The 23867-nt window shown below is 41.0% G+C and overlaps 2 protein-coding genes across 5 annotated transcripts in view; one reads left to right on the plus strand and one right to left on the minus strand.

Annotated features, from left to right (window-relative positions):
• LOC101484065 (E3 ubiquitin-protein ligase SH3RF3) overlaps positions 1 to 8548 on the minus strand; it is a 115779-nt gene extending 107231 nt beyond the window's left edge. For 2 of the 3 annotated variants that reach the window (XM_004555544.4, XM_004555545.5), the window contains exon 1: positions 7627 to 8548. In XM_004555544.4, coding sequence (XP_004555601.1) covers positions 7627 to 8046 — 420 coding nt within the window. In that variant the 5' untranslated portion in view covers positions 8047 to 8548. The remainder of the gene's footprint in view (positions 1 to 7626) is intronic. The other variant, XM_004555543.4, reaches the window with a different exon arrangement.
• Positions 8549 to 16805: 8257 nt separating this feature from the next.
• edar (ectodysplasin A receptor) overlaps positions 16806 to 23867 on the plus strand; it is a 36472-nt gene continuing 29410 nt past the window's right edge. The window contains exon 1 of one of the 2 annotated variants that reach the window (XM_004555546.3): positions 16806 to 17092. Coding sequence is in view for 1 of the 2 variants with exons in the window: in XM_076875160.1 (XP_076731275.1) it covers positions 18258 to 18263 (6 nt within the window). In the remaining variant the exon portion in view is untranslated. Of the gene's footprint in view, positions 17093 to 18126; positions 18264 to 23867 lie in introns of those variants that run through there. The other variant, XM_076875160.1, reaches the window with a different exon arrangement.

A 23867-nucleotide genomic window follows, 5' to 3' on the forward strand; every position in this document is an offset into this window, starting at 1 on the left:
ACACTCGTGGGAATAGCAGTCAAGCTCCAAAAGCATGTTTAGCCCTTAACACCCGTTATACATCAACACCCAAAACTAAACACATCTCCCAGGCTGGAAGCTGCCCTCTTCTGTCACACTGCTTCTATCCATTGGAACATTATTTGATCCACCTTTCTCCATATCTATACTAGTTAGATGATGGTAGGGTGCAATATGATATAGAATTTCACAGATTTAGCACAATATAGACACTATATAATAAAGTTGTACAAAACAGGAATTGGTACTGCAAAATATATTATTATAGGCAAAGCTGTCTCCCACCAGTAAGCAAGAACAATAAAACCACTGACAGGGGGAAAAGGGTAACATTGATCACCTTGTTACAATACCATATCCTGCAGGGAAATCTTGGCTTCTGGCATTCATGAGGATGTTTCTTTGACACATACCACCCACCTAAACATTTTTGCAGACAAAGAACACCCTCACTTGGATTAAGGTCATAACCAGCTCAGCGAACACAGCATGAATCCAAGGTGTTGATCTGGCCCCCAGTCTCCCCAGGTCCCAATCTGATTGAACATCCACTGGATTTCAACCACAGGGGTTCTCACCCTGCAACCCACGGGACCATAAGATTCAGTAATGTGCCAAAATGAGATATCAACGGGATTCTAAAGATGCCACCCCACTGTGTCCGTTCTTTGAGTGGTTAGAACTGTTGGCAGAACTGTGGCACTTGATTCTAAAACTCTGGGTGTTTTATATTTCCAAAGAAACATGACACCAAAACATATCTAGCCATACAAAGATCAACATTTTTTTAAATCACCAGAAGAAATAAAAATGACTTTTTTGGAGAATGCGTATATTTAAAGTTAGGTTTCTGTTCTTTGTCTAGTGCAGAAATAAATACATTTCCCATGAATCTACTGAAAATGTGAATGAGTCGTTTTGGTTCTGCCCCGTATTTTAAAGGAGAGCAAAAAATAAACACTGGTCCACTTTAGGCGGACGAGAATAAAATTGTGGAGGAAACAATACCACAGCACATTCTGGCAAGGAAACGGTTTAAACTACAAGATTCTGGACACACTCTGTGGGCTGCTTAATTGCAAACCATTCAAAATCCCATTGTGCTCAACTGATAAACACAAAAATAAGCATGGGACCATATGCATACTGCAGCTACCACACATTTGTGCAAGCACACCACAAAACAGCATAATTCCATAGATGCCAGAGGAGAACCAGAGTGCTAAATGCACTTCTTGCATGTGTGTGGGGGATGGGGACCTTATTTTGCGACTTTATTTGAATTAATTTGATTCTTCTTACTTCAGAAAAAGTGAGCAGAAGATGAAAAGCAATAAGCAGAGAGTCACAGAGGGAAAAGATGTGTTTGTGCGAGTATGTGCTAACAAGCTGAGCTGAAAAGGTCGCGCGCTCACAGACATAAACATATACGAGCACAGAAAAAGAGAGTGTCTAGAGCGATACTATAATACTCACGAAGATGATTTGTGTGCATCTGTTTGGCTGTGTGCGTGTACATCGCTGTGTAGCGTGTGTGCCAGGCCTTCGTTCAGTATTCATGAAGTTGGGGGGATAATGTGGAGGTAATGACGAGGAGCTCGTTGTTTGCTGCAGAGATCGGCAGTTTGCAACACTAACGACTGAATAAATGTGCATGCACGTGTGTGCATGAGAACGTGTGCGTTTGTATATGCAGCTGGGGAGAAGGAAATGTGGTGATTGTGCAAATGAGTGAGCAGATTCTAAGTTTGTAAGTTTTAAGTGAGTTTTAAGACTTGTTTGGAAATTGTTTTTCTAGTTAAAAAACTGCGTTCCAGAGTTAAAGTTAGAAAAACCGTTTACATTAAGAAAACACCTTTGTGTGTGTGTGTGTGTGTGTGCCTGTGTGTGCACGCATTGTGTTTCTTTGTGTGTCTCTACTGTGCTATCATACAAAGGACACAGGTTCAAAGGATCATTACAGGGACTGGTAAAAGACTATTTCCTTTTGGAACCCCACCTAATCCCTGGGAATGACAGGGCAAAGCAATATCTGACTCTGGAGATGAAAGGAGGCGGCGTCATTACTGCAGTGCACTGTCATGGTAACCCCAGGTGTCACCATAGCAACCCCAGGTAAATACAGGTAAGGAAGAAGATCAAGGGCTGGGATCTTCGTGACACATTGCTTTGATGAAAATTGGACTGCTACAGATGGGTGACAAATTAAAGGAAAGACGTGAACCTTTTGACCCCTAGAGGCAGGACATATCGTGGCTCTGTTGTGCCTCTGAGTGCATTTTGCTAGCATGATTCGGATCCACTCGTCCCCTCAAAGGGAATGGTTACTGCAAGTAATTAAAAAGTTGCTATGAGTGATCCTTTAGATGCAACTTTTCTATCTTGCAGCTTCCAAGAAGGCAATACCTCCATCCGTTGGGTACAAGAAGTAACTGAACACTTTGAAAAGTATTAATGCATCATCTTCACAGCTATCAGATCTTGAACTAATTAAACAGCTACAAGCAATTTTGGACTGATAGGTTAGACAATGCTCACGATCACCTAATGAAGGAACCCTTCTTTATACTCTTAGAGACTTTGACAGTCCATGGTAAATCACAGTGAAACTATTCTGGGGCAGCCCAACAAATTACTTTCAGTGTGACGATATGCAGCAGTTTGCTTGAACAGATATTTGATAGATCAGTTTAGCTCTGAATTTTGACTGTTGATGCTCAGGTACATCATAATTATCTGTAAATGACCAGAATATAATTCCGAAGAATATTCTTGATTCGTGATCACATCAAAATGATTGAGAACTTCGAATGTTTTATACTGTGCATAGCGATCCAAAATTAATCTCTTCTAAGACAAAATCTATCACTGACAGATGGATGAGCAGACGAACTGAATACCAAACAGGAGTCTGGGTAAGTCACTGAAGTATAAAAGAGAGCCCAAATAATCCATAAACCCCTAACTCTCAAAAAACAATCCACTCTAAAAGGACATATTCCTACCAAGGCCAACCTGCCAGAAGAAAGCCACTAAAAATTCATGAATCTGTGCGAGTCATCCTTCAGTGTCATCAGGTCCTGATGATAGCATTCTAATGCTTCAGAGTGCAGACGTCTTATTTGTCTCTCTTCAGACTTAGCAAGTGAAGACATTTCTGATCAAACCAATGCAAAAGGCTCTGTATCAAATAGGTTTCTGTAATGACATTGACCACATTCAAAAATAAGATCTGATTCACTCTGTGCCATGAGAAAAACGTGACCATAAATATGCCGGCATTTTTCCCCCCATTTTCCCAAGAAATTGGTTTTAGTTTTACACCTAAAACTTGATAAATGATTTTTTTTCTGTATAACAAACTTTACACAGAATGGCCCCAGTGGGTTCAAACCAGGAACACTCTTGCTATGATGTGGCAGGGCTAATCAGTGTACAACCATGCTTCCTTTGGGCTATCTACAACTGGACTGAAATTTAACGTACATACAGTGACACATTTTCTGGAAATCTAGCTAAAACACATGCTAAACAGGACTAAAACAAGAGAACTGAAAATTGAGAACAACGCTGCAGTCAGTATGAGAACTGATAATAAAAGACAGGTGCCATAACTGAGTCTGAGTATTATTGTGCTTTAATAAGACTTAACATAATTTAGTTGATTGACAGAGATCCACTCTCTTCCGCTTATCCAATTCAAAGTCTCAGGGGAGGGGCTGGAACCGATCCTGGCTGCCATAGGGCAAAAGGCGGAGCACACCCTGAATAGGTCACCAGTCTGTCACACAGCACAGAGAGACCAACAACCACTAACACGTATGGGCAATTTAGAATCACCAGTTAATCTAACCCCACTAACCACATGTCTTTGAACTGCGGGACAAAGCCAGAGCACCTGGAGAGAACCCATGCAGACACAAGGAGAAACATACACACAGAGAAAGGTGGATTTTGTTGTGAGGGAACAACAACACCATGCTGCCAAGATTGAAAGAGACTAAATATACTAAAATTGATTTACTATAAAAATCTTGTGCTATTCAAAGCAAAACAAAAAAAGACAAACAATGAGCACACAAATGCAACAGCTGATGTTCATCACAACGACTGAGGGACTACTTAAGATGTATTAAAAATGCAAATAGGCTCCAAATTTCTCCTTTCAAGTTAAGAGCAACACAGCAATTGAATGTTTGACCCCCCAAAAAATGTTTGAGCAGAGGAAATAACGCTGTAAAGGTTTGAATATCCCTGTAAAAACAATGTGAAAGAGCTATTTTTTGACACTGTTATAGATGGGGATTGTAATCTCTCTTTCTGATTGGCAAAATAGACTTTATCGGTCTTGATAGACTTTAACTGGTCAAAGCACGAAGTCGGCAACAGAGGCTCAAGGAGCACAAAGAGCGGGGGAATTGCAGATCTCACTGCTGACTCAGCATGCCTGCCTCTTCTTCCTTTTCCATAGCAACACATTCATTCTAATCTACAACCCCAAATACATGATGTAGAGTGCTCTGTTTCACCTGTTTGACTCCCTCTGTGACCATGTGTGTTTGTGAGGTAGTGCTGCACAAGTGTGTCACTCAAAGAGAGAATTAAATCCTTTTGCGATACCCCTGCTGTTTATATGTTGAGGTGTGTGCATCCAAATGCACACGCACACACACACACACACACACCACTGTTAGAGGAGATTAATTCACACTTTCATCACCAAGCCTTGGTCCCAGGAGAGCCTGGATGAGACTTGGACAAAGTGACTGCAGTGGGATTGCGGGGGGGCGTTAATGGGTTATAGGTGTGTGCACGTGTACTAGCGGGTGACTGTTTGTGTGTTCACTGACCAATAAAAGCTTGGTCCACAGTGGAGTCCTCTCCCATGGGGCCCTAAAACAAGCACAGACTGGCCACAATTAAGTAGTAAGCGTCCACTGTGCATGTATGTGGCTGCTTCGGACTACAGCTTCTGAAATCCATGTTAGTACGGCTGAAGTGATCTGCTGATTACTTGATTACTCAATAAATCATGTATATTTACAAGTAAATGGTAACTGGACTGGTTCTTATATGGTTCTTATTTCTACTCACAGCGCTTTATACAACATCCCTCATTCACCCATTCACACCTATTCATATAAGCACTTTTTCTAGTGCTTTCTATCTTGCATTCACACTCCAATGAACACATCAGAGAACAACTTGGAGTTCAGCATCTAGACCCAGGATACTTCGGCATGCAGGCGGGAGCAGCCAGGGATCGAATTCAATTAAATTCCAAAATCTGTTTTATTCATAATCACAACAACAATAATAGCTTCAAGGGGTTGTAAGGTAAAGACCCTACAATAATAGAGAGAAACCCCCCACAGTCAAGCTACCCTCTTTGAGCAAGCATTAGGCGACAGTGAGAAGGAAAAATTCCCTTTAAATAGGAAGAAACCTCAGGCAGAACCAGGCTCAGGGAGGGGCGGCCACCTTCCGCAACCGGTTGGGGATGAAGCAGGTGGTGGATTGGCAGTGCATTGAACCAGCATAGCTCAGGAGGTAAAGTCACCTCCTGAGCTACAGCAACCCTAAATATTAGAAATACAGCAAATATAAAATATTTTCTGGATACCATTATTTCCGGTGCAAACTGCAAATCAAGATGTCACTTTGTGCTCCAGAGCAATTGTCCAAAAACTTTTTTAAAACTAACAGTTCAATATCCTTTCTACACTTTCTGTATAAAACTATTAAAAATATGAGAGCTTATATCACCACATGTCGCTTTTGCTGTTCCAAGCTCCAAAATTGCCTGTAGGCCCCTTAAAGTTTAACAAGCAAAGTGAAATAAAGGCTTAAGTGCTGGCAGAAATGTCACTGAGGGTCTGGATTTCTGTTCACCACCTCAAGCGCTCCACATCTTCAAACAATGCCTAGCTAATGTGAGAAAACTCAAGCATTGAATATGGTGTGAGACCTGACAGGAATGTTTTTAAGTTGCTTGAACATTCTTTGCATCTGCATTTGGGGTGGCTGTAGCTCAGGTGGCAGAGCAGGTCAGCCACTAATCAGAAGGTTGGTGGTTCGATCCCAGGCTGCCTCCTGGCTGCATGCCAAATATCCTTGGGCAAGATACTAACCCCATGTTTGCCTACTGGTGGTGGTCAGAGGGCCCGGTGGCGCCAGTGTCCGACAGCCTCCCCTCTGTCAGTGCGCCCCAGGGCAGCTGTGGCTACAATGTAGCTTACCATCACGAATGGGTGAATGACTGAATGTAGTGTGAAGTGCTTTGGGGTCCTTAAGGACTGAGTAAAGCGCTATACATGCAGGCCATTTACCATCTTTCTTACTCAGGTCCTCACTAAATTCATGACGGAAACTCCAGCTCTAAGAAATCTCATTGTTCTTATCAGAAAACCAACACACACACACACAATATGTCCACAATAAATTTTGTAACATGTCGCAAATTATTTTTCAAAGATCCTTCTGACACCTTACCACATTTATGGTTTTTAGCCAGTCTTTTCCATTAGCTGTTGAATTTTCTGATTTCACTGTCAGTATGCGTTTACAACTGAAATTCGAGTCTTGAAAAACATCTTAAAGCACTTTAGCTATTTGTAAAAACATTTAAATTGTTTAATTGCAGGATGTTTAACCACACAATTCTGGTACTTCTGAATTCAGTAAAGCAAAAACAACAAAAACAAACAAAAAGAAAAACCCTGAGCATTTCTATCAAACCGCAAACCATAAGCTTTTCCAGATTTTAGACCCCAGGTGAAAATTCCAGCAAAATGTCAATATTTTTGCAGCTAAGTGCAGATTGTCTCACATTTTACTGCTTAACTGACATATTCTTTAACAAGTTACAGCCATAAGACAATGCTGGCTGCACTGAAGTAAACAAAGCTCTCAGATCTACTCCCATTGAGTGTGAGTAATAAAACCTCAGAATGCTGCAGCCTGTGGGCGGCTGGACATTACCAGAAGTATGGCAACTGTAACACTGACCAGTGACCCCATCCTCTTCCATCTGTCTTCACGTTTGCCTCCCCTCTTGCTTTGCAAACTCAGTTCAGTTTAATTAGGTAACACAAGAGAGATTATAAATGAGTCACTACACATCTCTGTCTTTGTAACAGTATGGGAAAACCACAGCAACGCATTTCTCCTTTTCCATTCAGTTACATATTATGAACATTGGAAAGAAATGTTCTCATTCTCTCGATCAATGTATTCCATGACTTGGAGTCTTATTCCAAGTTTTTTTTCCTCCCTTCATTCAACTCATGACCGATGCATGAAATCACAGTTTATATAATCAGGATATAATTGGAATGTTTGCATCTAACTACACAGCACCTGAATATCTGAGCAGGCGGATGATGAGCACGCTGATCTACAGTTCCAGTAATTAAAAGCGTGAGAAAGAACGCCCGTACTTTTCTCAGTACGGTACAGAGTGCCGTGCAAACAACCTTAAAGTTGTGCGTTACGTATTGCAAAATGAAAACCAACTAACTTTTTACAAAATTACGTATTTTCGAAAGTGTTGGATGTTAGGTGTCGTCATCCACATCGTGCACAATTGGGGGAAAAGTGACTAACCTTAACAGGAGAGCTCCTGGTGGCCACGGGAAGCTCCCTGATCGCTGTGCCCGGAGGAGAGGCGGATATCCCGGCTGCGTACCCCTGCAGCGAGCCCCCGGCTAGGGACTGCCTGCCTCCCGCTCCTACTCCCCCTCCTCCTCCGCTTCCTCTCTGGGGCCGCTGCTTGATACCATCCAGGAGGCGAACCAGGAGGATGTTAGCGGGCAGGTCGTCCACCCCGCAGTCCACCAGGATGCGGCACTCCGGGCAGCGGAGCTCGTTCCGGGAGCTGACAATGTTCTCCAGGCAGCGGCGGCAGAAGGTGTGCTGGCACGGTAGCACCTTAGCCGTGGTGTCCAGGCGCTCCAGGCACACCGAACACTCCAGCAGATCCAGCAGTGACGAGGACTCGTCCATGTCGGCGGAGAGGGTGAGCATCTGGGCTTCAGTGTCCGTGGGGACGCCGCGGCGACTGTTTCGTGTACCGTAGAAAAGAACCGGGGGCACAGAACATTCTGGGAGGCGGACTGACTGGGAAGCAGTCCACGGACGCCCTACGACGACGGTGTTCCCTCGTGCCGAGCGGTTCCCCGCTGAGTTGTGAATGTTCTCCGCTGTTCCGCGCCTCTCTCTCGCTGTCTCCCTCGGCGTGTTTATGTTGTTCGCTACGCTCTCCGTGTGTCTCCCCCGCTCTCCAGCAGCTGTGCGGAAAGCGGTGAGGTCACGCTCTCATCATCATCATCCGCGCGCCGATCACAATTGCGGTGCGCGCTCACGCACCAAAGACAGATTGATAAAGACTGAGAGAGCGCGAGAGGGAGAGAGAGAGAGACCTTACACCTCAGAACCACCACAGGCATGCAGGCGGCTCCACAGCCCCCCTCGGTAATTACCAGCAGCCCGCTCTCTCACTCCTCACACCTTCACTCCAACTGGTTAAGAAGGAAGCTGGTATCGCTCCTTGAAAGGCCGAAAGGTTCTTTGTCATCTCACCTTCTTATACCCGTCATAAACAATTCATTCCTAGTTTTTGATTCTCCAAATCCTCACAGCTCGCAGCATCCAGAGATACAAAAGTTGATTCCTGGACGCTTTTTCTCGATTTTGTTCCCCTTTCTGTTCAAATGCGACCAACAGGGCGCGGGCTTGATCTCAGTCTCTATGCTGTCTTTTTGTGTGATGCCTACCTGACAGGAGAAGACATCATTTTGATTACCTCAGTAACAACATCCAGCTGATGGTTGAGGGAATGGGAGAGGGTGGTTTGTGGCGACGCCTGGCGGTCGTTTCCTGTGACTTTTTAATTTAAATCAATTAGTCAGAGATTCTCAAAGTTTTCGTGACACAGTGTCAATTTACGGAGGCAATGTACAACTGGGGCGCAGGGGAATAACGTATACATCGCGCATTATTAATCATTTTTAATATAAGGAAAGTGTGGTCTGCTATCATAGGTAGAATAGATTATTTAAAACAGGAGTGATGGTCGCTCAGTAGTTATAGTATGACACAAATTTTGGATTAATTACGTAGTGGCTTCTTTCCTTGCCGTGCTTGCACATTTGTTCAGAAGTGGCAATTATTCTACGGACAACACTTTAAGAACCGTGGTTACGATCCATCCATCCTTTTAACAGCTTATCAAATTCAGGCTCATTCAGGCTGGGGACATACAGAGCCTAGCTCATATGACAATGGGCAGCTAATTGCCTCATTATAAACTACTTGGTTAGCGCAATGAGAAGGTCCTGGGTTCAAATCCACCAGCCATCCAGAGCCTTTCTTTGTGGACTTTGCATGTTCTTCTTATGCTTGTTTTCCGACTCTCCGTGTTAGCCTTGCAATACACTGGCGACCTGTCCAGGGTATACCCTGCCTTTCGCCCTATGATAGCTGGGATAGGCTGCAGCCAACTGGATAAGCAAGTGAAAAATGAATGGTATCAATAGATGGTTATAATGCAAAACCTCATTATCATTAGTTTCATTGCAAATTGTAAAAGGGAATGTCACTGAATAATTCCAGGATTCTATTTACAGATAACATTTTTGACAGCACTACATTAGAAACATGGTAAGATGATTACAATGCCATTTCCTATGAAATGACATGACCTTTATTTAAAGATACAGGGAAAGAAATCTGTAACATTTCCACTGACCTATTCCTGGCATATGCTATATAATGAGCACAAAATAGACAAAGGACAAGGAAATGTGTGTATGTATGTGTGCGTGTGTGTTGGGGGGGTCCATGTATTACTCATTAGCCAAATCGCATTACAAATCTACATCATGTAAGCTAAATCAGTACACTGGCTTTAGTTTAAAGTTATGTTTAAGTTAAGTTTGGCTAGTATTGTTAATGTCACCAAGACAAATCCACAGCAAATTTCTGTACAAGTCAATTAAACTCTCTGCGAAGTGACGATAACATGACCATGTGGTCTGTTTCTCAGCCATAGTCTTTCTCAGCTCGTCCACCTGTTCAGACTTGCTCTGCTCTCACATTCAGGAGAGGCAGGGAGTGATTAAGACCACTGTGTGTGTCTGTGCTCATTTGTGTGTTTGCGAGTGTCTATGTCTGTGTGACTAAAGTGACGCCTTCCTGGTTGCAGGGTGAACCCACTCTTTACCACCCACGATGAAAAGAAGAGGGTGTACAGCTTAGGGATACAATAAGAAATAAGGAGTGTATGTGTGTGTGTGTGTGTGTGAGTGTGTCTGTTTGTGACACAGTATTGCAGATTTTTTGTTCGTTTTTATGACAGTATCGGGCTGTTAAAATACACTTACGCATTCTGTACAAAGTTTTAAACACTGAAGAAGATTTCAGAGCAGAGAAGCACAGTTAAAATAATGTAATGAAGCATACTGATTTAAAAAAGCACTCTTACTGGAGTCCATGTGTTTGGTAATGAATGGTGTAGAGCTAAACAGATAAAAACTGCACAGCACAGTAAAGGCTATATTAAAGGAGCTGGAAAAGAAGCTTCTACAGCTAACTAGAAAAAGACTGAAATCAAGGGCTTGTTTTTTATGCCAGTAATGGGGTTATTTAAAAAAAATTCTCTGTGACACAGAGCTCCACTTGCCATTTATCTACAGAGGCCTCCCATTTCCTAAGGTGTATTTGTATGTCTATAGCCACGGAGCAATCCAATGCAACTCAGCTGCTAAAACACATGTATGTTGTTGTTATCAAGCCCTGATTCTCAATACCTCACTAGTGCAGCAGCCCACGAGTGCTGGCAGTGAACCAAAATTCATCCTGTCTCCCTCCCCTCTTGTTATCATACTCACTCCTGTCTTATGCCCAGTGTCTTTCATCTGCTTAATACAATTCTTCACAGCCAATGATTCAGAATTAGAGGGGAACTACAGAGAGAAGTGAACATAAATGATTATTGGATGAAAATCCCCTCAATCCATTTAAGCAGGATCGTCAGGGCTCCCTGTAGGATGCACTGCTGTCAATAATAGACAAAAGCTGGATGCTGTTTAACCAGCACACGTGTCAATTAAGAATGATAACTAGCTTTCTGGTAATATAAGGGGCTAGTCAATTCTCAGAGAAATTACAGAGTCTAACAATGTTGCAAAGCATGAACACACATGCACTCCACGTGCTTCTCTGCTGCAGTGCACATGCTGTTGTTTTGCATGTTAATGCTCTCTATTAGATACTGTAATGATGAGCTAAAAGATTATGCAAAAAAAGTGTTATTTTTCATGCAATCAGTTAGTACAATAGTGCATTGCATGTAAGGTAAATTATATGTACATTTGTGTTGGGTTTATTTGAATTTTCTTTACATTTCCCAAGGAAGGAGCGTCTGAAAATGGCAGATTGCTCAGTGCTTTGCAAAATAAGTTACAGTCAGCCTTGTGAGTGATTTCTTCGTGTATTTTGTGCTCTCTATTCAATTTTACTGCATAGTGCGCTGCAATGTTTCACTTTATTCTTAAAATAAATAAATGACTTATTGTTTTTATTACTGCAGTGTAGTTATTTTGCAATTGGATATTGTCCTCTGGGAAATTCTTGCCGTGATGAGCCATGAAAATAAACCTGATTTGTGCTGACCTCACTTCAGCTTCATTTATATTCACATTCCTCCTGCTGCTTTTCTGACAGCTGTTTACTTCTGCACAAATCTAGTTCACCAAAGTTTCACAGAATCCTATGTTATCTTCATCTTTATCAGTTCTAATTTCATCGGACTAAACTGAAGAAAGATTAAATCTTGTTTGCTTTAGGTATAAAAATATAATAAACATTTACTGTGCGTATATGTGTGGACGCGTGTGAGTGTATATGTGTAAATGGGTGGATCTTTACCATGAACCTATACCATACACCTCTCTCTCAGCCGCCAATGACTTTCCTTCATGCAAAAGTAGGTTAGCTGACACGACAGTTACCATGGCAACCGGCTCTTGCTTCCTCACTGAAGAGTGGTGCGTGTGTGTGTTCTCACTGAAAGACTTCCAGGGGTAATGGCAAGGTCATAGAGTCTGTTGTAGGCAGTTTCAGTAGTACAGCGTGCGCATTCCACACCTTTTTTAATGTGTAACAAAAAGTACAATGCTCAAGAGGTGTTGTCTACCTGCGATGTGACACATACAAAGTTATTTTTTTATTTTCTGTGGACTCTGACTACTCATAATAATATTGAAACATGATTCCATTTACACAGTAACCCTGAGATCAAGTGGAAAGCCTGTATAATTTGTGGTTGTGGTTATTACAGTTTTTCTCAAATGCTAAAACACATGTCACAAACGTTACCACCAGGTCCCCCAATGTCTAAACACAACACCCTTCTCTAAAGCTACATAAACACAACCACACCTTCCCACTGCAAAACTCAAACTCCCACACCAAGAGAGCAGCTCGAAGCTGTCAAAACTGTAAACACTATACACAGCATTACACACTACAGCAAAACTATTGAAAACACAATGCCCAATTTGTGAGAAGGTTCTTTGTTTCATAACTGCCAATGCATATTTTAGAAACTATACAGTAACGGATCGTCGTAGATCTCTGCAGAGGATTAGGCATTTAGATTTGTGAGTTTCATATGAGTAGTATAAATCTATAGAAAATCCTGCATGTACGTACACTACTGTAACACAACTCAATGCAAAAACAGAATCTATTGCACACAACAGTAATCTTGAAAACATGAACAGGGTGTGAAGTTTTTTTATTTACGTTATTCACACCACACACACACCACAATCACTGTGCGGCATCATGTCGCTGAGCTGTTGCTCGCATCTCGTCAGTAATGATGGTGCGAGGTTGTCTTGCTCTCCCTCCTGGACCTTCTCCTCTCCCATGTTGGCCTTCTCCTCTTCCTCGTTGGTCGCTCCTCTTCCTCCTCTCATTTGAACTCCTCTTCCTCATTGGCCTGCTCCTCTTCTTCCAGGGCCAGCTCTTCTCCCTCCTCTGCATCAAATTCCTCTTCCCCTGACTCTGCCTTCATCCATTGTGTTTGTTTGGACTCTTCAGCATACTGTGCACTCTGAACTTGCTTTTACATGTGGGTACAGCATTAGCAACAAGTGTCTTCAATTTTGAGTCATTGTGTGTAGTGAATGACGCCAGGTGTGTTCCCTGTGTTCAAAGATTGGTGACTGTGGCAAGCATTTTGCATCACATGGGCTTTCATTTGAGAATATGAGCAGAGTTGTTTTGCAACATGTGTTTTAGCAAGGAAAAATGTGTTTAGATTTATGAGTACAGAGGGTTGTGTTTTGTGAATTGTGTCTTCATGTGACATGTGTTTATGGTACTGGAATATGGTGGCTACATTTGGTAAATGTGTTTAGACTACTGGTCATTTGGGTTACAGGATTGGCTTTTGTGTTTTAACATTTGAGAAAAACTGTAATATGAATCAGAAGAGATCAGTGGTTGCATTTTTATTCTGTCTTTTAAATATTGCACTCATCTATGGATTTTTTAAAATATTGTTTCGCTTTTTGGACATTTAAGCCTTATAAAAGGCATGAGAAGTGTGTTTTGGTGGTAAACTGAAGTCATCCTAATTCAATATACCAAACAAATTAGGCTTCCGCTGACTTCTGTCTTCTCAGAGCTACAGTGCTTTGATTGGAGCTTAGCTGGGTTATAAACAGGGTAGGCATTCTGTGACAGATGCTGTGCTCTTGTGATTCTTTGAAACTGAGATGTCCTACATCAATGCATTTTAAGACTTTGTAGAGCCTAAATATATTCTGCCAATGATTAGATTTGTTCATCAAGTAGTGGTAGCTGTAAACCTAACTTGTTTAGCATATTTTATAAAGACAGACCCCAAAAAATAAATGAGAAAAAAACATGAAGTGAATAAATAACAATCACATATCATTCATGCCATGTATTATTAAAAGGAGAAAAAATGATCAGAGCTGTCTATTTTTTTTTTTTTTTTGCATCTTTGTCACATGCTTCAAACGATCAAACACATTTTAATATTAGACAAAGATAAACGGATTAAATACAAAATGCAGTTTTTCAATGATGATTTCATTTATTAAGGGGAAAAGGTTATCCAAACCTACCTGGCCCTGTGTGAAAATGTATTTGCCTGCTAAAACATAACCGGTTGTGCCAGCAAGAAGTGCACTCAAGCATTTGCGAAAACTGACAATGAGTCTTTCACATCACTGTGGAGGAATTTTGGCTCACTCTTCTTTTCAGAATTGTTTTAATTCAGCCACATTGGAGGGTTTTCAAGCATGAATGGCCTGTTTAAGGACACGCCAAAGCAACACAATTGGATCTTAGTCTGGACTTTGATTAGGCCGATCCAAAACTCATGCAAAAGATTTGTTTTTTGAGTGGACTTGTTGGTGTGTTTTGTACTATTGTTCTGCTGAATAACTTGAGCTTCAGGGCATTAACTGTTTTGGTAGAGAGCATGTTCTTCTTATGCTTTGCTGCTTCAGGTCCTTTTTAGTCAGCACTAGTTTTCACCTCAGGACGCTCCCATGAATGACCCAGTCTCTTTGCTATTGGTGAATCATTAACACTGACCTTAACTGAAACAAGTGAGGCCTGAGGTACTTTAGATCTTGTTATTGAATTTGTTGTGATCTGGATGAGTCATCAGTGCACCACTCTTGGAGTAATTTGGGCAGACCGGCCACTACTGGAAAGATTCACCATTTGTGGATAATGGTTTTTACTGTTGTTTACTAGAGAACCAAAACCTTAGAAATGGCTTTGCAACCATGGATTGAAAGATCTAAATGACTTTCTTCTTCATCTGTTCTTGAGTTTCTTTAGATCATGTCATGATGTGTTGCTTTCTGAGATCTTTTTTAAATACTTTTTCACATAATGTCAGGAAGATTTGTGTTTTTCAAATACATCCTGTTGAACTACATAGTTCACATTTAGCAGGCGGAAATAAGGATATTGTCTTGATTCGAATGCAGACCAGAGGAGCCATTAGAGCATGATAACTAAGGCTTCATTCATTTGAAACCTTGCTTTTCATTATAAGATGCACTACATTTTCCACATATAAGACGTATTAGATAAATTGCATGGTCTATTTAGAAAATTACATAACAAAAAAAAATCCTTTATCTCATGACATCTGCTTCTGTTTCTTTTCATTGCATTATGGTTCATCTGTCCCAGCTTGTCTCATTAAAGCATCTCTTTCATCATCTATGTCATATTATCTAAACTAAAGTGTGCTCCACCATCTACTGCAGTAAATACAGGTTTTGCTTAATATGTGTTTTTGTCCGGTGTGTGACAGAGCAGCCATCGTTCTCTCAGCAGAATTCATCACTTTTCTTGTTATCCCCTCCTCATCCTCTCTTTATCCCCTCCTCTCATCTAATCTCTTCTCCTCTCATCCTCCGTTTCAGTCAGGAAGCCCTGGACAGACATCAATGAGGCTCCAAAAGAGGAGCGAGGATGACAGAAAAAGAGAGAGAAAGAGAGAAGAGGATGGAGAAGGAAGAAGACGATGAAAAGAGGGCAAAGAAAGTGGGGGGAAAAACAGAAAGTGACCAAATAAAAGAAAAACAAAAAAGACATGAAAGACGAAGGCAGAGACAGATAGACGGACACCGAGATGAAGAGTAAGTAATTACAGGCCTCCCAGTGTTTTCAAAGCCCCTCTTTTATCTCATTCTTCCTGTGGCTGAGAAAAGGAGAAGGAGCGGAAAGGAAGAGGAGGAGGAGGAGAAGAAGACTAAAGTCGAAGCTTTATTCCAACTCAGACATCAGGCACCAGTTAGCTACATCACAGACACACTCAACCTATGTCTTGTGTGTGCGTGTGTGTGTATGTGTGTGTGTGTTTGTGGCGGTGGGGTATTTGCAGGGTGTTTATATGAAGAAGTTTAATTGTATATTTTCAGTCTTAATGTGCAACTTTTGTTTATCCATCTACAGTAGCAATACTGTGGTTATCATTTATTGTTTAATGTGTCGTTTGATGTTCTGTTGTTATTCCTTCACTGTTTAGCCTTCTTGTTTCAGCTGCTCTCTTTAGGGTTCACCACAGCGGATCATCTACCTCCATCTCACCCTATCCTGAGCATCCTCTTCTGTCACACCAATCCCCTCCGTATCCTCCATTACTACATCCATGAACCTTCTCTGAGGCCTTCCTCTTTTTCTTCGGCCTCAGCAGCTCCATCTTCTACGTCTTTCAACGTCCAGTCTATCCACGATCCTTCCTCAGCACATCTTCAAACCATCTCAGCCTTCCCTCTTTGTCTCCAAATCTGATCTCTCGCTCAGACGTACTCATTTCTAATCGTGTCCATCTTGGTGACTTTGAATGAAAATATTAGCATGTTCAACTTTGCCACTTCAAAATAAAAACAAAAATAAACAACTTGCATCATCTCAAACCATGCCAAGTGAAGTGAAATGAAGTAGCTGAGGTCACAGAGGTGGATGTGGTAGTTGTGGTGACATTTTTATGAATTATTAAATGTACACAAAGTGACCTTTAGTGACCTTATTCTGTTACTAATTAGACTTTCAGTACTTTCGTGTAAGTGCAAACTATAACTGAGCTTCTTGTTACCCTCATGACGACCATAGACTTGTTTAAGACTATAGTCATGCCACTGTGGTCTTATGAACGCTAGATGGCAGAGTCGAGTTGTAGCCTGTAGCACGTTAATTGCCCCGACTGAAAAACATAGTCTACCTGGGCCACGTTAATCCGTTTCTTATCCAGGGCGGGGAGAAAACTTCTCACTTTTTTCTTATCAAGGAGGAGCCTGGAGACGCACCGACAAGCAGCGGCGCAGAGGCTGGGGCACAATTTGACTTTGCGGAGTAAAAACTCTTAGACAGCGAGTCAGTCCCTCGGCGATGCTCACCCGGCTCCACGCTCGAGATTGATCACCAATTACCGGGACTGATCATCGGGCAGCTTAGCCGGTAGCGCAGGGGAGAAACCAAACCAGTGCGCCCCGCTCCTGAGCTCCAGGTAAGAAGAGTGATCAGCTCCGCTCTCAGGAATGCAAGGACAGATTGCTGCAACACGGGGAAATTCCTGAGCAGCACTTTTTTATGCCAAGCAGACATGTGCTTCACTGTAATTTTCACTCAAAGGGGAAATGCACGAATTGTTGCTTTTATTTTGTTTTACGGGAAATGATAAAGAATCAGTGGACCATGGCATATTATCACACCGGCAATTCCTTTTCAGAAGTGACTTAAAACAACAGCGCACAAAAAAATCTTTCATATAAACACTTGACAGGATGATTTTTGGCGCAAGGCATAATTATCTAGTAATAAATAGTTTTGTTTATAGTGAACACGGCTGAATGAAAACATTTTCAATGTTATGATTTGCAGGAATGACAGCTTCAAGAAATACATTTTCTAACAGTGAGTGTGTGACAAGCATATAGCTAGATGATTGTGGAGCATGTTAGAGGTAGCTCACTGTACGTGTTGATGCAAAGGTTTTAGCCTAAGGTGGTAGAAAAATTTGATTGTTTTTCCATTTCTCACATTTCCGACCTCAGTTGGTTCGTGATGAATGGTTGATAATGAATTGGATTAAGCACTGTGCTGATTACTTTGATTTGAAAAACGGATAGCGATTTCTATTATTAATTTCGTCTCAGTCAATCATTTTAGAGCTTCTATGAATAACAAGCCACGTCATACTTACAGTGCACGGCGTTATTTTTCCTGTGACACTTGAGGTAGTGCGCGTTTGTGACCTCGCACAACTTTCTCGTCTGTCTGCGTAATTGTTTTTCTGGTGCCGCCTGACTGTCCCGGGCCCCGGGCCCCCCAGGGGAAGTCCTGCCCGCAGACAGGCAGCTCGGCCCGGCTGGGGACATGCCGGGTCCTGCCGAGCCTCTGAAGTCTGCTGGCTGGCTTTGAACTGAAGCTGCTGGAGGTGGAAATCAATCCGTCTCGATCCCCCTCTCTCTCTGTCTCTGTGTCTCTTGCCCTGACTCTCTCTTCCCCTCACTCTCACTCTCTCTCTCTCTCTCCCCTGCAGCCCCCGGTGCAGACATCTCTTCTGCCACTGAATCTTTCATGTAGAAAGGCAAAGGATACACAGAGAAGAAACAGGAGGGATTGTAACTCATCTTCAAAAGAAGTTAATATGGTTTCTGAGGATTAAAGGGATGAAGGTAGAAAAACTAACAAAGCCAGCGCCTGTAGTCATGATCATCCTATACTAGGCTGAAGTGAATGGGAAATTTGTTTACTTACTCACTTTTTTGGCGTGTTATCATTGCAAGTGTTTTTCTTGTGAAAGTTTAATGTTTAAATTTATGCTAGATGTCACAGCTGATTCCAATAGAGGAAGCATAACCATTTCCCCCCATGGAGAAATTTATAGAGCTCAGGAGGCCTTCTGGGGTTGAATGTTTCGTAAATGCTTCACACATCTAAGAGGAAACTCAACTAAAACACGTCATTTGGAGTTTACTTATGGTAGTGAAGTTATTTCAGCTCATTATTTTAGTTAGCGGGACAATTTATGATACAGCTGTTTGGTGGAGTCTTGTAGCCAAACTTACAGCACTGGGAACATGTGTAAGAGTTACAGTGACCCTGTGCATTTTGCATAATATGCAATATATTGCTTATAGCTTTATATGAAGAACATAAAAATCTAGGTCCCATTTATCCACAAATTAATACTTCCATTTATTTAGGAGGCATTTATTGCTTTTAGAGCCGAAAAAGTAGGCTAGAATTTTTTTTTTGCTACTTTTCTGCATTAGTTGTAAAATAAATGTGTCAGTTCATCAGCTTTCAAACCTTTTAAAATATATTCCATTAGTAGATAAATAATTTGATTTTAAGCTTTAGCTTAGTTCTACCCTTGTATAATAAAAAGGTTAGCTCTGTGAATATGCACACACAAAAACGTTATAGCATCAAAGTAAATTTAAAGTACAAACAATGAAAATCCAAGTAATATTTTTATTTTTAAAAGTACATTTAAGTCCGCAGAGATTCTTAAAAGCACATACACAAATAAATGATTGTGTATTGTGTGAAGAGATACAGCAAATATTAAATGCCACCTGACTTAAATCATATGATCCTAAAATATGAGAATTGTTTTGTAATTTTACAGACAAAATTATAAAATAAGTCCAATGGCATTTATGATACTTTTGTGATAAAGAGTGTAGTGAAAAACTGACCCTCCCAAACTCTTGGGGGGGGGGGGGGCATTAATTACTCATTATGGGTCAACAGCTTAAAACAGGGCAGTGGTTCTTCTTTTCTGCGCTCCGTCATGGGCTTCCAGGAGGTCCCAAACAAAATGAGAAGTAGCAGCTCCACTTCATTGTATTTTATCTTTGCAATAATACTTTGTAATAATCCCAGCAAAGGAACATAAAAGCAAGAAAGCTTTTCTAATCATAGGTTTCATTCTCACCGCTATTATTTCCCCATGCACAGTGAATACAGTTCAACAAACCAATACTAAATCCTCTCCGTGTAGACCCCAGAGAGGGAAGTTTTAATCAAATTGGGGTTTGTGGTCTAATTTGTGTCTACTTACAATTCCTCCTGTGTATGGGTAACCTACTACATCAATGTCCTTCATGTAGAGTCTGTGGAGAGAGCGATCTGGCACTTTGTGTCTTACATTATGGAAAAATGCTGAGAGTGGTTTTAGAAATCAAAGTTCGGATAAACACATGCAAGAACGTTTGTGCCTTAAGATGAAGTTAAAATAGGTTGTCCTTTGCTGGTTGTCAATTAGAGGAATTCATGGGCATCGAGGATGCTTTCATCTCCAAATCTAGTGTTTCTCATTTGGTTGTTGAGACATTTTGCAGGTGGAGAGTCTGTGTGGGACCGTGTCATCAGTGCACTAAGTTGGGCACCTGTGCAGCTGAACATATGAGCTGTAAGATCTATGATAGCATGAGCCCTCCTTGGGCTGTTAGTGATGGCAGATGAAGGCATAAAGTGTGCTTTTGATGGTTTGCAAATACCTCTATGTAAATCTTTAAATTCCCAAATTTGGAGTCTTGGGTTAATTGACTAGGAATTTAGCTTTGAAGATTTCCCTTCTCTCACAACCACATCCATCCATCATGACAAGCTTCGGCTCAAAAGACTTAAATTATCCCTCAATTTCAGCCGCTTGAAAAATCTGAAAGCTTTTAGAAGGCACACCTATATGGTTCCTTTTTTAAAATCGTAGAAGTAGCAATGAACAGTGCAGATTGATTCTACTTTGAGCCAGAGTTTTAAAAGGCACTCGCTCTGTTGATTATGAGTGTGGCTAAATTCTTGCTAATCACATCAAATGAGTCATTGCTGTTACTGAAAAGCATGTCCGCTGTTGATTTGAGCTTGATTTGATCATTAAACACTCTTTAACACTCTTTGTTACAGCACAGTGTCTTCTAGGAGCAAAAAGGCCAGTGAAACCTTTTTTAAGGGGCACAGCCCAAAAACATATTTATGCTAATTTTTGAAAGTTGTTTTTTTCTTTACTGTAGGTGTATTGAGAGAAGGAATAAGACATACAGAGGAATTTCAGGTAGAGGATTAAGCTTCCCACCTACAGTCAATGCAAAATAAACAGAGACAGACGTGGAGACAGGGAGAGAGATGTTATGCACCGGCAGAGCTAAAGAGAGAACAAGGGATCAAGGAGTGGAGACGATGAAAGACAGATCACCGGCAGGCAGAGAATCAAAGAGCACGGTGACTGACTTGAACTGTGATAGGTGTGTGCTGCATGTGTGTGTGTGTGTGTGTAGGCATTCGCGACTTCTTTTCATGTGCCCTAAGAGTTTGTTTTTCCTGCGCATTGAGTGGGAAGCTGACAGTAAGTCTGTAATTAAACCAATCAAAAGATGAAGAGACATGAAGAAACATCACACATGTATGCACACACACACACACACATGCATGCACATAAACATACATTTCGCTTTGTGCGTTCAAATTATTGAAAGTGTGTTTCTGTTGTGCTTAAAAAATATGGACATTATTCACCATCAAGGACTCAAGTCCGTCTTCGAGCTGGCTCTCGTCATCGCGTCTCTTAGCGGCACATGTTTACACGAATCACGGTTCTCTAGATGATATCTGAGTCACTGCACTTGCTGCGTGTCCATGTCACAGTAGAATTGCACTCTGATTTGTTGGTGGAAATTCAAGTTGCAGCAAAGCATGTTTTGACGCTCTTGTGAAAACGCAGCTCGAATTGATAAAAGCACGGATGATGCTGTTGGGTGGGATTGGAGCAAATGGATATTTAGTGAGGAGGCAAGAGCCAGCTGTTGTCTGAGGTTTGGGTATGTCTCCAGAGTTGGAAATCCCTTTAATCAGCGTTTATTTTCACATCAAACTTAAGACAGTAATCATGTTGCAAATCAGATGTATTTATTTCCGGCTCATTTAGTTCCCCAATAGTGAGTCTTGATGGCTACTTCATTCAGTGAGTTTGACTTTCTCAAAGACTTGTCAAGACTTTTAAACTTTAACTTTTTTTTTAAAGACTAGTACAAGAAGTCAGTGAGATCCATTAATAGAAGTTTTGATTGAGTTTTTGATGGCCTGACTCAGCTGAAGGTGAAAGCGGTTGGTCTAATTTGAGTGACAGGCCTGCTGCCACCACCCCTTTATTTACTTTCCAGCTGCCTGCAAATCATTCAAAAGAGACAAAATGCCAGCAGCACATTCCTTCTTCATAATTCACTGGAGAAAAGAAAGACAGTTGGTGAGTTTATGATTACTGAGGATACCTAAATATGAAATGACAGCAAAATGGCCTCATTTTTAAACACATAGTTGGATTAATTTTGAAAGCTGCACATTGTTTAGGAGTAAAGTGTGATTTTATGCTTTTCGAGCAGGTTGTTAAGTGCAGGTAGCTGATTATGGCCACTGTTCAGTTAATGACATGGTGTTACACTGAATAGAATAGTTTATTTCTTTTCCTCCCCTGATAATTATAGGCTCGTGCAGTATGGGTTTTATGCTTATAATCTCGTTTTAATCTCTTTATAATTTGAGGTTGCATTGTGAAATTTTACTTTATTCTACTGCGTTTCAGTGATTTATCCTCTTGAGTGTAAAACCTGTCACAAAACATAACAACGTTTGTATAAAAAGACGTACAGTCGTCCAGTTTCGGTGAAAATAAAAATCTGTGCTATGTAAGTCTTGTTAAAGTAGGTTGTTTATCGGAGATGGTGGAGGTTTAAATGACAGACTACAGAAACTTGATAGTGGGGAAATCCACAAAATGTGTGGTTTTCTGCTTTCTGTTTTATCTAGAAACCCACGCCACTGAAGTTTTACTACCTATAAGAAAACTGATAATTGACTTGCATAATATCCCAACACTATAGTTTACATTTTAACTGATCACAACTAATTGTCGGTTGGTAATTGGTATAAAGTTGTATACAGTCTGTTGTGATTCAGGGCTAATGTAGTGGGAATGTATTAAAACTATAAACTTCCTTAACATGTTAAAAAATGCACTAGAAATCAGATGTTGTAATGGGTGGAATCTTCTATAGAAAGACATCAAGTGAAGACATCTTGTGTTCTGACGGAGGCTTAAAGATGGTGATGCTGAAATAGAGCTGCCATTAGGTTTGCAAGAAAACAGATGGGTTTGAGGTGTTGTGCTTCTTGGATGCACATGCAGACAAACAAGGTAGTTTAAGGCAGTCAGACTGTGTTACATGTGTTTGAAATTGTGCCTGGATTTGGCAGGTTGAGCCCTACTTTGTTAAGGGATCAAATCATTTGCCTGTTTAGGGATAGAGCTCCTCCAGAGAACGCTGATTAACTTTGGAACTTTGTTTATGACCTGGTTGGATTGTGTAGGAATGTGTTTATGGCAGCGTTGGGCAGGTTTATTGGTTAAAAAGACCAACATTGCTTTTTTTTTATAGATGTTCAAATTGAAGTATAATTCTCCTCAGGTATACTGGATATGCTATATTAGATAGTTTGATTTCTTTTTTAATATGAGGAATGCATTAGTACTAATTGTGGTTTTCTTGCAAAACTTTAATTGTTTCTAAATTTGCATTTTTATGACACTAAGAATTAATTTTGGCATCACTTAAACATTATATAAAGTATATGACTATTAGGTATTTAGTTTTAACATGTACTTTCATCTGTATAACAAGAAGTTACATCGTGTTTAAGGATCATTAAAAATGTCATTAAGACAGGAAAAGGGGTCGGTTAGATGAAAAAGTGGGAGGAAGAGTGAAGGAACGATCTAAATGGGAAACAGATTTTTCCTTTTAGAAAAACCACGAAATCCCAAGATGAAAAAAGGCTGGACCCTGCTGCTGATTTGATTGTCATCAGAAATTAAGTGCTTTTCAAGAGACCACAAACCATCCTCTTACCAAATTCTTCATTTTCTACATTGACTAGCTTGTTGGCTTTGTTCCCTGGCCACTGATTGGCCTAATACTTCACGGGGCAGGAAGTCAGGGTAATAAATATCCTTTACAGGGTTAAACACTGTTGCTGAAAAGCCATTTTCCACACAATCCATCTGTAACATTGCTTAATGATACAGACGTAGGAGAGCACAGAAGGAAGGAGTGAAATAGACGTGGCGTATTTCCCAGAAAAAGCTTAATGAAAGGAATTAAATCAGTGACACAGAGGAGAAAGAGGCAGGCATCAGGAAAGAGCAATGTTTAAGATGATTACCATCATCACTGGGTTCACTAAAGATCATAGTAAAACACTGGTTGACCACTGGTGAG

This window comes from Maylandia zebra, linkage group LG16, assembly GCF_041146795.1.
Source record: "Maylandia zebra isolate NMK-2024a linkage group LG16, Mzebra_GT3a, whole genome shotgun sequence".
NCBI classification, from domain to species: domain Eukaryota; kingdom Metazoa; phylum Chordata; class Actinopteri; order Cichliformes; family Cichlidae; genus Maylandia; species Maylandia zebra.